At 43.1% G+C, this 12,399-nt stretch overlaps 1 protein-coding gene across 1 annotated transcript; it reads left to right on the top strand.

The window, feature by feature from the left end:
* The first annotated feature begins 217 nt into the window (after window positions 1-217).
* Window positions 218-11,825, top strand: tmem192 (transmembrane protein 192). Its single transcript, XM_053857509.1, has 6 exons — window positions 218-363; window positions 930-1,082; window positions 2,124-2,385; window positions 2,457-2,579; window positions 9,431-9,530; window positions 11,406-11,825. Exons 1-6 carry the CDS (start codon window positions 337-339, stop codon window positions 11,518-11,520), a joined length of 780 nt encoding a protein of 259 aa, XP_053713484.1. The 5' UTR covers window positions 218-336; the 3' UTR covers window positions 11,521-11,825.
* Window positions 11,826-12,399: the final 574 nt, after the last annotated feature.

Raw genomic sequence — 12,399 nt, 5'->3', positions numbered from 1 at the left:
TTAGAATAAAATATATCCTCAAAATAATAGTAGCGCTTGATAAATAACAATCGTCAAATAACTGTGGTTTACTGCGTAAATAAAGCGCAATTAATCATTAAGCTGTTAATTGAGCACCATATACCAGTTATAATGTTAAAGGGATAAAACAAAAACGGCTATTCGCTTTGTTTGTGTTAATAAAGTTTTATGAAAAAAACGAGGTCACTTCCGCATATCAGTCATGTGACCAACTGTTTGCAGGTGGAGACGCGGAGCGTTTGAGTGTTGCAGAACGCTTGTTAGCTTGTTTTTTTTAACATTGCCTTCTTTTTAACGGCCCGACGTGAAAACGAAATGAACTCCAGAAGAATATATGACGCTGTACGTATGATTTGTGTTATTCTGCTCGGTCAACTGACCGGCGTTGTTTCTGAAAGGTTGAGACTGAACCTTGTTTTCGTATGTGAACTTCTAATTCTGTAAAAACGAGAAACGCGGCGCTTCAATTGATATTTTGCGTAACTTTAAGAAACAAAATGGCGTTAGAGTGCGAATTACGAATGCTTCATTGCTCAGTTAACATCGTGTATGTTCTCGGAAACGACAATAAACACGCACGCGTGTTGCATTTGAATTCCCATTCGAATTAAGGTAGACAGCGAGATACATATGAAACGTAACTTATATTTATTTATTTTTATTGTGCCACAGGAAGTGCGTTCACCCAGTGCAGCTTCCCTTTTCTCATTGCACGAGAAATTTGACGTTTTATACTTTTACATTTGTATATATATATTTTTAAAACTTGTGAGTAATGGATGTTTTTTGTATTTATGAATTAAACGACTGAGGAGGACGGTACCTTCTGATCATACCTGAATATAAGGTGGTTGCTTGTACTTGAGTTCAATGCAATATTTTAAGAACACTGATGTGTTTCCATTCAGCAACCTGTGGACCCGGCAGCCATGACGGGGAGCATAGAGGAAACCATCCCAGACGACGGTCCGCTCATATCTGCAGATGCACTCCACTCAGCCATCAGCAGGGACTTCCAGAAGATACCAATGTGGCACACTGTCCTGCTGTCACTTCTACATGTACGTTGACTGAAAACAGAAATTATATCCATGTGTTTTCAAGCTTTCCTCCCAAATGAGTAACTGGGAATGGTTCTTGTAACATTTATTATCAGGAATTTGGGTTTAATGAAGTGATATGCATACGCAGGACCCAGGATCAGAGCCAATCCTTCTCACCCTGGTCATGGACTGTTTGTTCCTCTACCCTCTGGCAGGAGGCTACGGTCGATCCAGACCAGAACCTCCTGTCACAGGAACAGCTTCTTCCCCTCGGCCGTCAGACTGATATTGGTATTAATGAAAATCTGTGAGTTTAAGGAGATTCAAATATCGGGAAGATTCCATCAGCCCAAAGAGGATCGTGCAAACATACTCCTTTGTATTCAGCCTCCTTTTTTAATGGATTAAAATAGGGTTGTGCATCTGCTACCTTTTTCATGGCCAAGTGCTTTCAATGATGAAAGCACTTGGTGTTGTTGGTGGAGATGTGGAAATGGAGTCCCTAAAAAAAGTAAAATATTGCTTCTCAATCCTAGTTTCTTATTTGCCAGTCCAACAACACTCCGTTGTTTTGTCTTCTTCACTGGGCCTGTGAAGTATGGATTTATAGGATGCACTTTTGATGACTGCATTAATGCATATTGCTCAGTACTGAATCTTTTTCATTATCTCAGAATAATCCTCATCGCCATGACAAAACCAACTATACACAAAACTACCCTTGAAAGGTGGGATCTGTCCTTGAGCAAACATGAAACTGGATCCAGAGACAGCAGGTCGGATCAGAGCCGACCCTTCTCACCCTGGTCATGGACTGTTTGTTCCTCTTCCCTCTGGCAGGAGGCTACGGTCCATCCAGACCAGAACCTCCCGTCACAGGAACAGTTTCTTTTCTTCAGCCGTCAGACTGTTGAATTCATGAACAACTTTTGTTGTTTATTTTATTTTACTTTCTGTCGGCACTTTATTCGAAAACACTTTCCTAGTTGGTGGGATCCCCATGGATCATGGCAATAAATCTGATTCTGATGAATAATGTTAGACTTTGTCTCCTTTCAGGTGGTGTTTGTGGTGTTGGCCGTGGTACTGGCTGCCATGTGTCTCTTAAAACTTGGCAATGCTGATGAATGCGCCAAAATTCTGGGTGGAATGAGTGGCACAGATGTCATTGCGTTCGGAAAAGCATGTTTGTGGGTGGTGGTGCAGCTCTACACCGAGTATTCGCACCGACATCACAGTAACGCTCGAAAGCGTGGATACCTGCGCTTCTACAGGCAGACGAAGTCCCTGAAGAACCTGCCCATCACCGTCCACTCTGCAGGTACTGAGCCGCACTTCCCTGAACTCGCCACTAAGTGGCAGTGAAGCTAAATTCGATTCTTTTTTTTGAAGGAACGGTGGCCTTTTTGGTGGTTCAGGCTGTTGGCCTGAGTCCTGCAGTGGCCACCTACTTGCTGATTGGAATTTTGGCATTGGAGCTGATCCTGGTTGTGCCTTTTCTTATCTACCATTTGGGTGAGCTGAGTCATTAATTACCCATTTAAATATTTAATATTAAAGTAACAGTCACAGTCTGTCTTCTTGTAAATGGGCCTCTCACAACTTCTGCTGTTCATCTATAGTTGAAAATCGAATGCAGCTCCTCTTTAAAGTGTTAACACACCAAATGGACCACCACTACCAAAATAAAACACAAAGCACCAGGTTTGGAGCATCAGAATTGAACTACTCTCAAAGGCAGTACTGAACACCAAACAAAAATTAGATGACTGTGTAGTTTCACGTCTCGTCATATGTCCGGCCAGATGCATGAGATGTTGACTTATTGCTGTCATCTCTTTATGTTAATTTCGATTTTTCTGTGAAAAACATGCCGAAAACCTTCATAATCATGTCCACCTCCATGATGATGTGTTATCCACTTGTTTTGATGTTTTCACTTCATTGTGTTCATGTGTTGCTGCTTTCATGTGTTTGATCACGTGAGCTTTTTAGCTTTCAATCGTTGTTCTTACACCATGTAATGGTCGTTGAAGCCATGGCGGTGAGCCACGCTGTAAAACATCTCTTCTCTCTCGCTGTGGTGTGATCTGAATAAGCCTTTGAACTACGGGCTACTTTCTACACTGAAGTGCATCAAGTTTGATGTGTTTCATTGATTGTACTTCATGAATTAAGTGTCTACCTTAGTTGCATTTCAGATGTTTCAAGACACATAACTAAGGTAGTTGCTACTTGAACGCTGTTTAACCACCCGTCTGCGTTCACTTTGATTCAGACAACTCACAGTTAAAATCTATTTGTAAACTTATATCACATGACTTCAAAGAGGTCAGGTTTTGTGGTGAAGTCTGCAAGTACTGTATGTCAATGTCAACCAACTTCACTTTCGTATTGCTGATGTTTCCTTCAGCTCTTGCCTTCTACTGGGAGTCAGTAGTAATTGAGGAGGGTCTTCAAGATCTCCCATCCTGGTTGATGCCGTCACAACTTGGCATAACCTGCTAATTTAAGGATTAGAGAAGCGAAGATTAAAATCTGTCACAACCCCCTGTTATCCTCGGTGCTGAAGTGTGTTAACTAATGTAGAGTTGGTGGGTGCCACAGAGTTATAGCTGAAAAAGGTCTGTGAACTTTTATTTGCTGCTGTGTACGAATGAATGAATGAATGAATGAAAACTGTGGATGCCGTAGACCAACAAATATGGCAGTTTTTCATGAAATGCGATCACAATTTAATGCGGAAACACTCACCTCGGGTGAAAGATATTTAACATCATTAATGTAACACATTCAAGTCAGGGATCTGAGCTGTCATTGATGTCTGTTGAGAGTAAACTGAAGCTAGTGAAGGACACATGCAAGTCAGACAGCAGCTCACACCGTCATCTCAGCACACATGGGTGGTGTTCCAGAAATGAAAACCATGACACGATGATCCTGACGGATTGAAACCTCGGCCTTCGTACGATGTTGATATGGTGTGAGATGCGGTTGATAGAGACACACCCTGTAGATTACACTGCACACAAACAGCCGCTGCTTCCCCCCTCCCACCCCCTCCCTCCACTCAATCTGAGCACATTGGCATCACAATACCTGCCCTGCCCTTTTCAGACTTGACAGCATGACAATCAAGCATTCAACTCTCTGTCCTCCCTCTTCTGCTGATCTGCTGATTTCTCCCTCCTGATCTGCCTCTTTTGTCCTCGCTCGATTACACCGAGTTTTATTAAACGCCATATAATCCAGCGACTCATCGACTCAGTTGTAAAGTCATTCACATTACGTGACGCTGTTATGTTGCTCGTCGAGGTACGTAGCTCTGTAGTTGGTCTTTTGTGGCGACGCAGCGCTGATTTGTGGAGTGATAAAGAAGCCAAGCACAAGGCTGGCTGGCGATCAGCAGTTGGTCATGAAAAAGCCCTTTTTTCACTAGTGAGGTGCAAGAGGTTGGTAGCAGTAGTGTGTATGTGGTGGATGCATGTCAGCGCTATGGCTAGCTGGAAGTAGACCGGTTGCTTTTCTTCATGAGCCAATTCATCGATCATTCTACACTGACTTTGGTTGGTTGTTTGGTGTGAAGTGAGGTGGCGGCAGTCATTGAGACTCTACGATGAAAGAAAAGTTTTCACTCATTGTTTACATCCACAGCAACCTGGCGAAAGCAAATAGTTGACCACCACGTCCCATTTTCTAAATGAGTTGCTGCGAAATTTGACGTTATCAAGGGACAAATCAGGTTTTGTTTACAGTAAACATGAGTGGTCCGAGGCTTGACCTCTGTGACCTCCACTTCGGTTAACCCTGGGCTGACACTTTGAAAGGTTGTTGGTGCTATTTATTTATATATTTTAATGAGTTGAATGTGTGTCTTTCAAGTGGTCTAGCAAGTGCCTCATTTGCAAGGATGCCTTTAGATGGTCAGCAGAATTCTGGCTCTAGAGCTTTGCCATGAGATAATGTGGTGTTTAGCTGAAGATGCTCTAAAAGTAAATTCGTCAAAAGTTATTTACAGGTGTTATTGTTATTATTAGGGTTATTTTTTTCATCATGATGTCTGGCAACATTATGATGGGCGGCGGTAACCAATATGGTCATTGGTCAATATGAAGAGATGGTATCGCGTGTATGTTTTCAAAGATGCAGTTACTGAAGAAATTGATATTGGTATTGATGAAAACCTGTGAGTTTAAGGAGATTTGTGCTCAGCCTCCTTTTTTAATGGATTAAAATATGGTACGTCTGCTGCCTTTTTTATGGTCATATATCTCTTCAATGTTGAAAGCACTTGGTGTTGTCGGTGGAGGTGTGGAAATGGAGTACCAAAAAATGCAGAATATTGCTTCTCAATCCTAGTTTCTTATTTGCCAGTCCAACAACACTCCCTTGTTTTGTCTTCTTCACTGGGCCTGTGAAGTATGGATTTATAGGATGCACTTTTGATTACTACATTAATGCATATTGCTCACTACTGAATCATTTTCATTATCTCAGAATAATGCTCATAGCTATGACAAAACCAACTATACACAAAACTCCTCTTGAAAATTGGGATCTGTCCTCGAGCAAACATGTAACTGGATCCACTCGACACCCATGCCACACCATCTATGGAAAATATCACTCTCGATGGTTTACTAAAGTGCAGTCCAAAATGCAATGTGCTAATGTACTCACTTCACGTCCACGTTTCCAACAAAAATTACTTTGTTAATGTTTAATGTCAGACACTTGAGTTGCACCCTCTTCCTGTATCAATGTAGCTGTTATGACACTTTCATTTAAGAGGAAGCTCAGTGTTTTTGTTACAAAGTTAACTGTAATATGAACACGGTTAAAGTGGATGTATGAATTAGACATTGCCCTGCAGTATGGTGCTGTTTTTGACTCTGTCAACACTTGACAGCATCTTCAGCTGGGGAGGACTAATTCACTAGTCGTCTTCCCCCTCAATAATTGTAGGAAAGCTGCTGTTAAACGTTCTCTATCAGAGGATATGGATTATTTTAGAAGCCTGTATTGAAAGGAAATTTGTATGAAAGGTGTGTTTGGCAGCTGAAGGGTACAGATTGTGGATGGAGATACCAGAGAAGTGAGGAGAGAAGATAAGGGGCATTAGGATTTAGCCTAGCCCAAAGGGTAGCACTCAGCTGCTCCACCCAAACAGGGAGACACGCACACATTGTCCTGGTGTTTACAGTGTGTGTGTGTCAGGGGGGTATCTGAGTTCGCCGGTCGCATTCCAGCTCGGATCAGAGCGCTCACCCACGACACAAGCCCCGCAACGCCTCGCAGCGCAAACCTCTCACCGCAGCCAGGGACTCGCATGTCTGTCCAAGTGACCAAAGTGCGTAGATGAAATGAGAACTCTGCGCAGGAGACGGTGATGCTGAGCCTGCAGCCATCAGGTCCACACAGGAAGGACTCGTTCAGCTTCTCTTTGAAGTGCGTGACGATTGTAACTGTTTGTGTCTTTGAGGGTTGCAGTATGTTTCTGCTGCTCATTTAAACATGAATACTCTCTCCTCTATAGAGCTCCACGCACATCAAAGCAACGCTGTGGTCTTCAAAGGCTTTTTCTTCAAATACATCTCTCTACTTCGCGTGGTCAGGATTGAGTGCAAACGCTGCAGGGCGCACAAGCTGCAGCGCACACACACACACATTAAGACAGAGGCCAGATTCCTGCCTTATTAATAATGGAATATGTGCAGAACACAATGTAAACTAAACTGATGCATGGAGCTGGTATTAAATAGACAAGACATTTTCAATGCCCATCACTGTGAATGAGCTGTTTGATCGAGATGCTCCTGCTCTGCTTAAGACAAAAAGCTATCTGCTATTAACCCACAAGGTATTTACGAGTTCCACTGTAAATTCCGGTGGAGCTGCCACCGTTTAATTTGAGGAAAGAAACAGGGGTATTATCTCAATTATTGTTGTAATTATTGTTATGTCTTGACAGTACTAGTACAGCATCACTTGCATTTATCCCATTGTATAGCCGTTGAATTAAACGCATTTATTGGTTAAAGCATTTGGCTGATGGAGAGCACCAAGGACGTTGCCCTGAGGTGCACCTTTTAACACATGCATGCTAGGTAAACCGAACTATCATTATAAAATTGACCAAAGACTCTCCTTAAACTTTGAAGCAAGCCCTAACTAAATGTGCATTTAACTGCATGTAGTTTAGAATTGTAATATCTCTGTCACTGCCACGGCAAAATTCATATTTACCGAGCTGTTGATTTTGTATTTCCAGGTCTCTCTGTCCTGCTAGGTTGACTCATTTGACTCCAGTGGCCTCATTTTAGACACATGGGTCTCCTGGCTCACATCTGTTTGTTAGAGGGCCTTTGTTAGACCCACAGTGGGGAAATTCAACATCGATTCTGCTAGTATATGTGTAACAATGCCAAAGATTTAATGTTGCCTGAGTAAAAATAAAAGTAAAATAAATCATTATTAACAAAAAAAAATCAGTCAATCATTAAAAACGAATCATCCAGTCATGAAATGCTGATATAAAACCTCTGATCTTAGTTGTGAAATTCACATATTTTTTCCACTTTGTTTTTGTTAAGTTTTAAAGTACACCAACAGTTTGAATTGAATTCAATTAAAAATGTACACTCACGGTAGTAATACCTTCGGAATTACGTACATTCATACAGTTATAGCGCTATACACTCAGAAAATTGAGTCAATAAAAGAAGTGTTAATCATGACTGTTGTACATGTATAATTATTTAGAAAATAATCTTTTTTTTAAAGTTGCAAAATAAAAACACATGTTATTTTATTCAGTTGTTAACAGAAAAATGTGGTTTTGGGGCATACGCTGAAAACAATACAGTTTGAGGAATATATATAATTGTATCATATTGATCATACTCTTTACTCCTTTACTTTAATAACTTTTTTGTTAGGGAGTTTACATCCTTATGCGTGTTAGTTGTGTAGCTACTGTAGTCTACACATGCAGTAATGATATCCAAAACAAATGTGTCGTCTCTCTGACTAAACAGAAACGTTTTTGTTTTTTTAACCGAACTCTGTACTGTTTCCGCTTTTATCCCTAGTTGAGGTCTGCGGAGGTGTCGCTGCCCTGAAAGGCGGCACTTTGCCTGACGGTAGTTTCTATGCGAAACAATGAGGGTTTGACACCTCTGCACTCCTGCTGTTATCGCCTGGAAATGTGCGCTTCTGGAGCGGTAATTGAAGCTGGTGCTGAGAGCCCGGCTGGTCTGAGCACTTTCTGTTCAGCTCTGTCTGTCGTGCGAGGCTTTAACAGGCAGGTGAGAAATGTGCCACCTTCCTCAAAACTCTGCCAGACGTCCATCGTTTGCCAATTTCCACATCCAGGCTGGCTTTGCCTTCAGGAAATCCTGCAATCCACAGTCAGTTTTGGATGGTTATTACTTGATCCAAGAAATATTTGGCTGCAACTTGAGGTTTTGTGTCGTCATAGATGGGTGATTTTTGTTGTGACTGTAGTGTTTTTGGACAAAAAATCCATTACGTCCTCCCCTCCTGCCGCAACCCTCACTTCTTGAGTCGACACTAGTTGCCTAGTTATGCAGTTGCTCATAAAATAATTCGGGACACGCAGTTGATGTTGAGCTACGAAGCTGCAGGCTAGCAAAGACCATAGTGTAGTGAATCATACAACTCAGTATGCCCTAGTAAATGTGCTACACTTCCAAAACAAACAAACAAATGAAGTGGCTCCGTTATTCAGCCCCCTTTGTTCTCTCTCCGGCAGTTCCGTTCCCTACATTTCTCAGATGCTTCCCTCTGTCTCACACAGACCTGCTTGCAATGACTGTATCTCTTGCAAACACGCGTTTAGGGCCTCATTATGCAGGCATCCCCAGTATGTCCCTGGATGGCGTGTGAGCCTGGCTGCTGCGCTCTGTGGCAAAGTAAAGATCGGTCTCTTTAGAACCTCCCTGACAATTTCCTCTGACTAATGACGCCGGGCCTTATCAATACACCGCTGCACCTCCCTCCGCTCATTCACACACACACACACACACACACACTGGCTTATCTTGATGGAAACCATCTCCCATATTTAACGCCGGATCTTCTGCCGTTACACCAGCAGCCACACCTTTCCTCTAACCCGGCCCCTGCTTGTAAAGGTGTATGTTTATGGTGTGAGAATTGGAGCTTGGAGTGCAGGATACGGCAGCTCATAAGGGCTAAGTGCAGGATATGACGGCGAGTGTGTGTTTAGGGGAGAGAGCGAGGGATGGAGGAACCGTGGTGTGGAGTTTCTCACCTGAGAGATTGACAGCTCGGTTCCTGATTGACTGTGTAGGAACTTGGTAAAAGGATTTTTGTGTTTCCAGCCACAGTGTGGAAGCACAACAGTCGGAGACCTGCCCCGGACGTGTGCGAGGACGAGCATTCACAAAACGTCCCCGGTCGGACCACAGAGACCGGATTCAGGTCTGTTGGTGTTCAGCTCACTCGTATCCACCTGCAGCCAATGAATTGTTTAGTACTTTGAGTGAAATAGCCAAGGAGGTAAGATCCGACAGGTCAATAAGCAGAATGTAATATGCCAGTCACTGCCTGTCATTGCCGATCACAAAATCCAATCACAGTCGGCGCACTGATGAAGCACCGCCCGCAATGCGTCCGCTCCTCCCTCTATGCCGACTCGCCGCTCGCTTGGCAACAGCATGTCTACTGCAGAGGTTTTTTTCAGTCTGTCATGTAAAGTTTGTATCCTGCAGCACATGCATGTTAAAAGGTGTCAACTCCACAAATTCAATACTATATTAAATTAAAAACACCAGCACTTGACGGAGCACAGAGTTTTTCGTGCTTATGAATGTGAAACTGCAGGAACTAGCGGTCACTCGCAGGCACTTGCCGGTCTGAGCTTGACATTCGGAACGCAAAGCATATTGCCCAAGAAATAATCCGTAATTTCCACTGCTGTTTTGTGTGTGTCAGATGCAGCGTTCTTTGGCCACCTGAATCTGAAACTTTTGCAAATGTCCAGAGTTGGAACTTTCATAAAAAGATGTTGAAGACAGCTGCTTCCGCTGAGTGTCTCTCGGAGCATCGTATTTTTTACAGTCTAAAGAGCGTCATCACATTACACCGATGACATCACAGGCTTTTTATTCACATGTAAAGTGCTGAAATTGCGCTGTTTTCGCCCGTGTGTCCACAGCGCTGCCAACAGAGACGATCTACTGGAGGGTGAAAACAGAACACTTTAAATGTAAAGATGTGAGGAGTTCATGATTCAAGTTCAGAACATTGCCGAGATTATTTCATGAGTCAGTCTCCATGCTGGACCCCGTTTTCAAAACTAGAACTAGATGATATTCTGTGGCGCGGACAGCACCAGTGCACCCGCGGCTTATAGACGGCTGCGGCTTATGTACAATGAAGATCTATTCTTCTTCTTAAATTTTGTGGGTGCAGCTAATATTCCGGTGCGCTCTATAGTCTGGAAAATACAGTAATCAAATTTGCTTTAGGAAAAAAGGTAACAAATCTTTGGTGTAAAGCATAAAATTCGGGAAAAGGTGGCTGTCGAGTGGATTCGATGTCTCTGGAGCTTGTTCAGCGTGACATCGACCAATGGGTCACTCAGTCATGAGGATGCCTCTGTTGTGGAGAAGAGAGAGCTGAGTCAAAAGACAACAGGTCGACCTACATTATCGCCGTCACCTATGGTCATGAAATTTGGGTCGCGACAGAAAGAACAAGGTCGGGTTACTGACCTCTCTGTTAGAGAAGAGCTCTGGCATCTGCTTGAGACTAGAAGTAGCAGCTGGTCCTTCATGTTGAGTAAACCAATGGAGCTGACTTCTAAGGAGCTTCCATGCTGTGCCATTTCAGGCTTGTAGCACTGGGGTGGAGAAAGAGAGGTATGGGCTTCTTTGCTTCAGCTGCTGCCCCAGCAACCCCAGAATTTGCTCGCAAGTCGCCCCATTTGGCCCATCAGCCTGCTCTTGCCTCGGTGTGTTGCGTATGGTTGATACAGTATGTATTGGAAGTATGCAGAGTTTGTGCTACTGTGTAGTTTAATTGAGTTATTTTATTGTATTTATAGTTATTCATTTACATTTCAAGTACTGAGGCTGAAACATATTATTACTGACATAATAATGTACATTATTAGTATAATAATAGTAGTAGTCTTGCTAAAAATCCAATCGAACAATATATGTGGGTTTCATTTTCTGGTTTTATATTCAGATGAAAAGAAAATATCCACATTGTTACCGATCGGACGCTGCATTCCTTTTGTTCAATGTGATTACAAATAGTTGTGTTTTGACAATATGTGCTGTGTGGCAGGGAGGGGTCCAATCTGGAGGAGGTGGTGGAGAAGCAGTCCGACCTGATCGAGTACCTGATGGAGCACAACAGAGCGCTCAGCACGAGGCTCCTCAATCTGACAGTCCAGCACTGACCCGGGTCTTCCACTTCCATTGTGATGACCGACATCCACACGCAGAACTCTGGGATGGACTGAGGAGCATTCACGTGATGAGGAGGAGGACACGCTCTGAGACAGTTAAGCAGCTGAGGAGTTGTGGGTCACGGATCAAAGGTGGAGGTTTTTATCACTGTGTTACGACCCGGAGCGAACCGCTGCCGCTTGTGTTACTGAGGAACAAACATTGTCTGCGCTGAGGACAGACTGAAGGCTGGGCCTTGGTCAGGAGGAAGAGTGTGTTTCATGCCAAACGTCTGCTTAATAAATCTTTAACGTGCCACGCTTGCTGCTTTTACTTCGGCGTCTCCACAGTGTGGCGGTTGTCGGATCTTCACCGGCTCGTGTGAATGGCCTTCCCGCCTCACATGGTCACGGGAAACCACGAAATATTGAGCTCGTCATTTAAAGCCCTCGGTGTTTGTCCTCTTTGTGACTCCTTTTTACAAGACAGGCTCCGAAACTCCACAGGGAGCACCACGTTTACGACGCTTTTCTCATGTGACTTCTCCTGGGAGGCAGGGGAACCGGGGTGGTCAACCCAAGTCTCATCATCGGGACGTTGCCTGGGAATATCTATTCATATTAACCCGCTGTCCTTCTGTGTCTCAGCAACACCTGGTGTACTTTATATTCCACCACTTCATATTTATGGCAGTGTCAAGTGCGCTTTCATATCAAACCCTCAGTGCTTTCCTTTTGCCATTAAAGAAATAAATACTGAAATTATAACTAAATACAACATTTAAGAAGGTTAAAGGAATGAAACACTGGTTTTATATTAATTGTATGAAATATTCCTTACAATTAATGTACAAAATAAATATGCAGTTTTATTTAGTGATTCGCAACATA

This window comes from Synchiropus splendidus, chromosome 2, assembly GCF_027744825.2.
Source record: "Synchiropus splendidus isolate RoL2022-P1 chromosome 2, RoL_Sspl_1.0, whole genome shotgun sequence".
Classification (NCBI taxonomy): domain Eukaryota; kingdom Metazoa; phylum Chordata; class Actinopteri; order Syngnathiformes; family Callionymidae; genus Synchiropus; species Synchiropus splendidus.
Note: the sequence above shows the minus strand (reverse complement) of the source record. Positions and strands in the feature narration are given on the sequence as shown.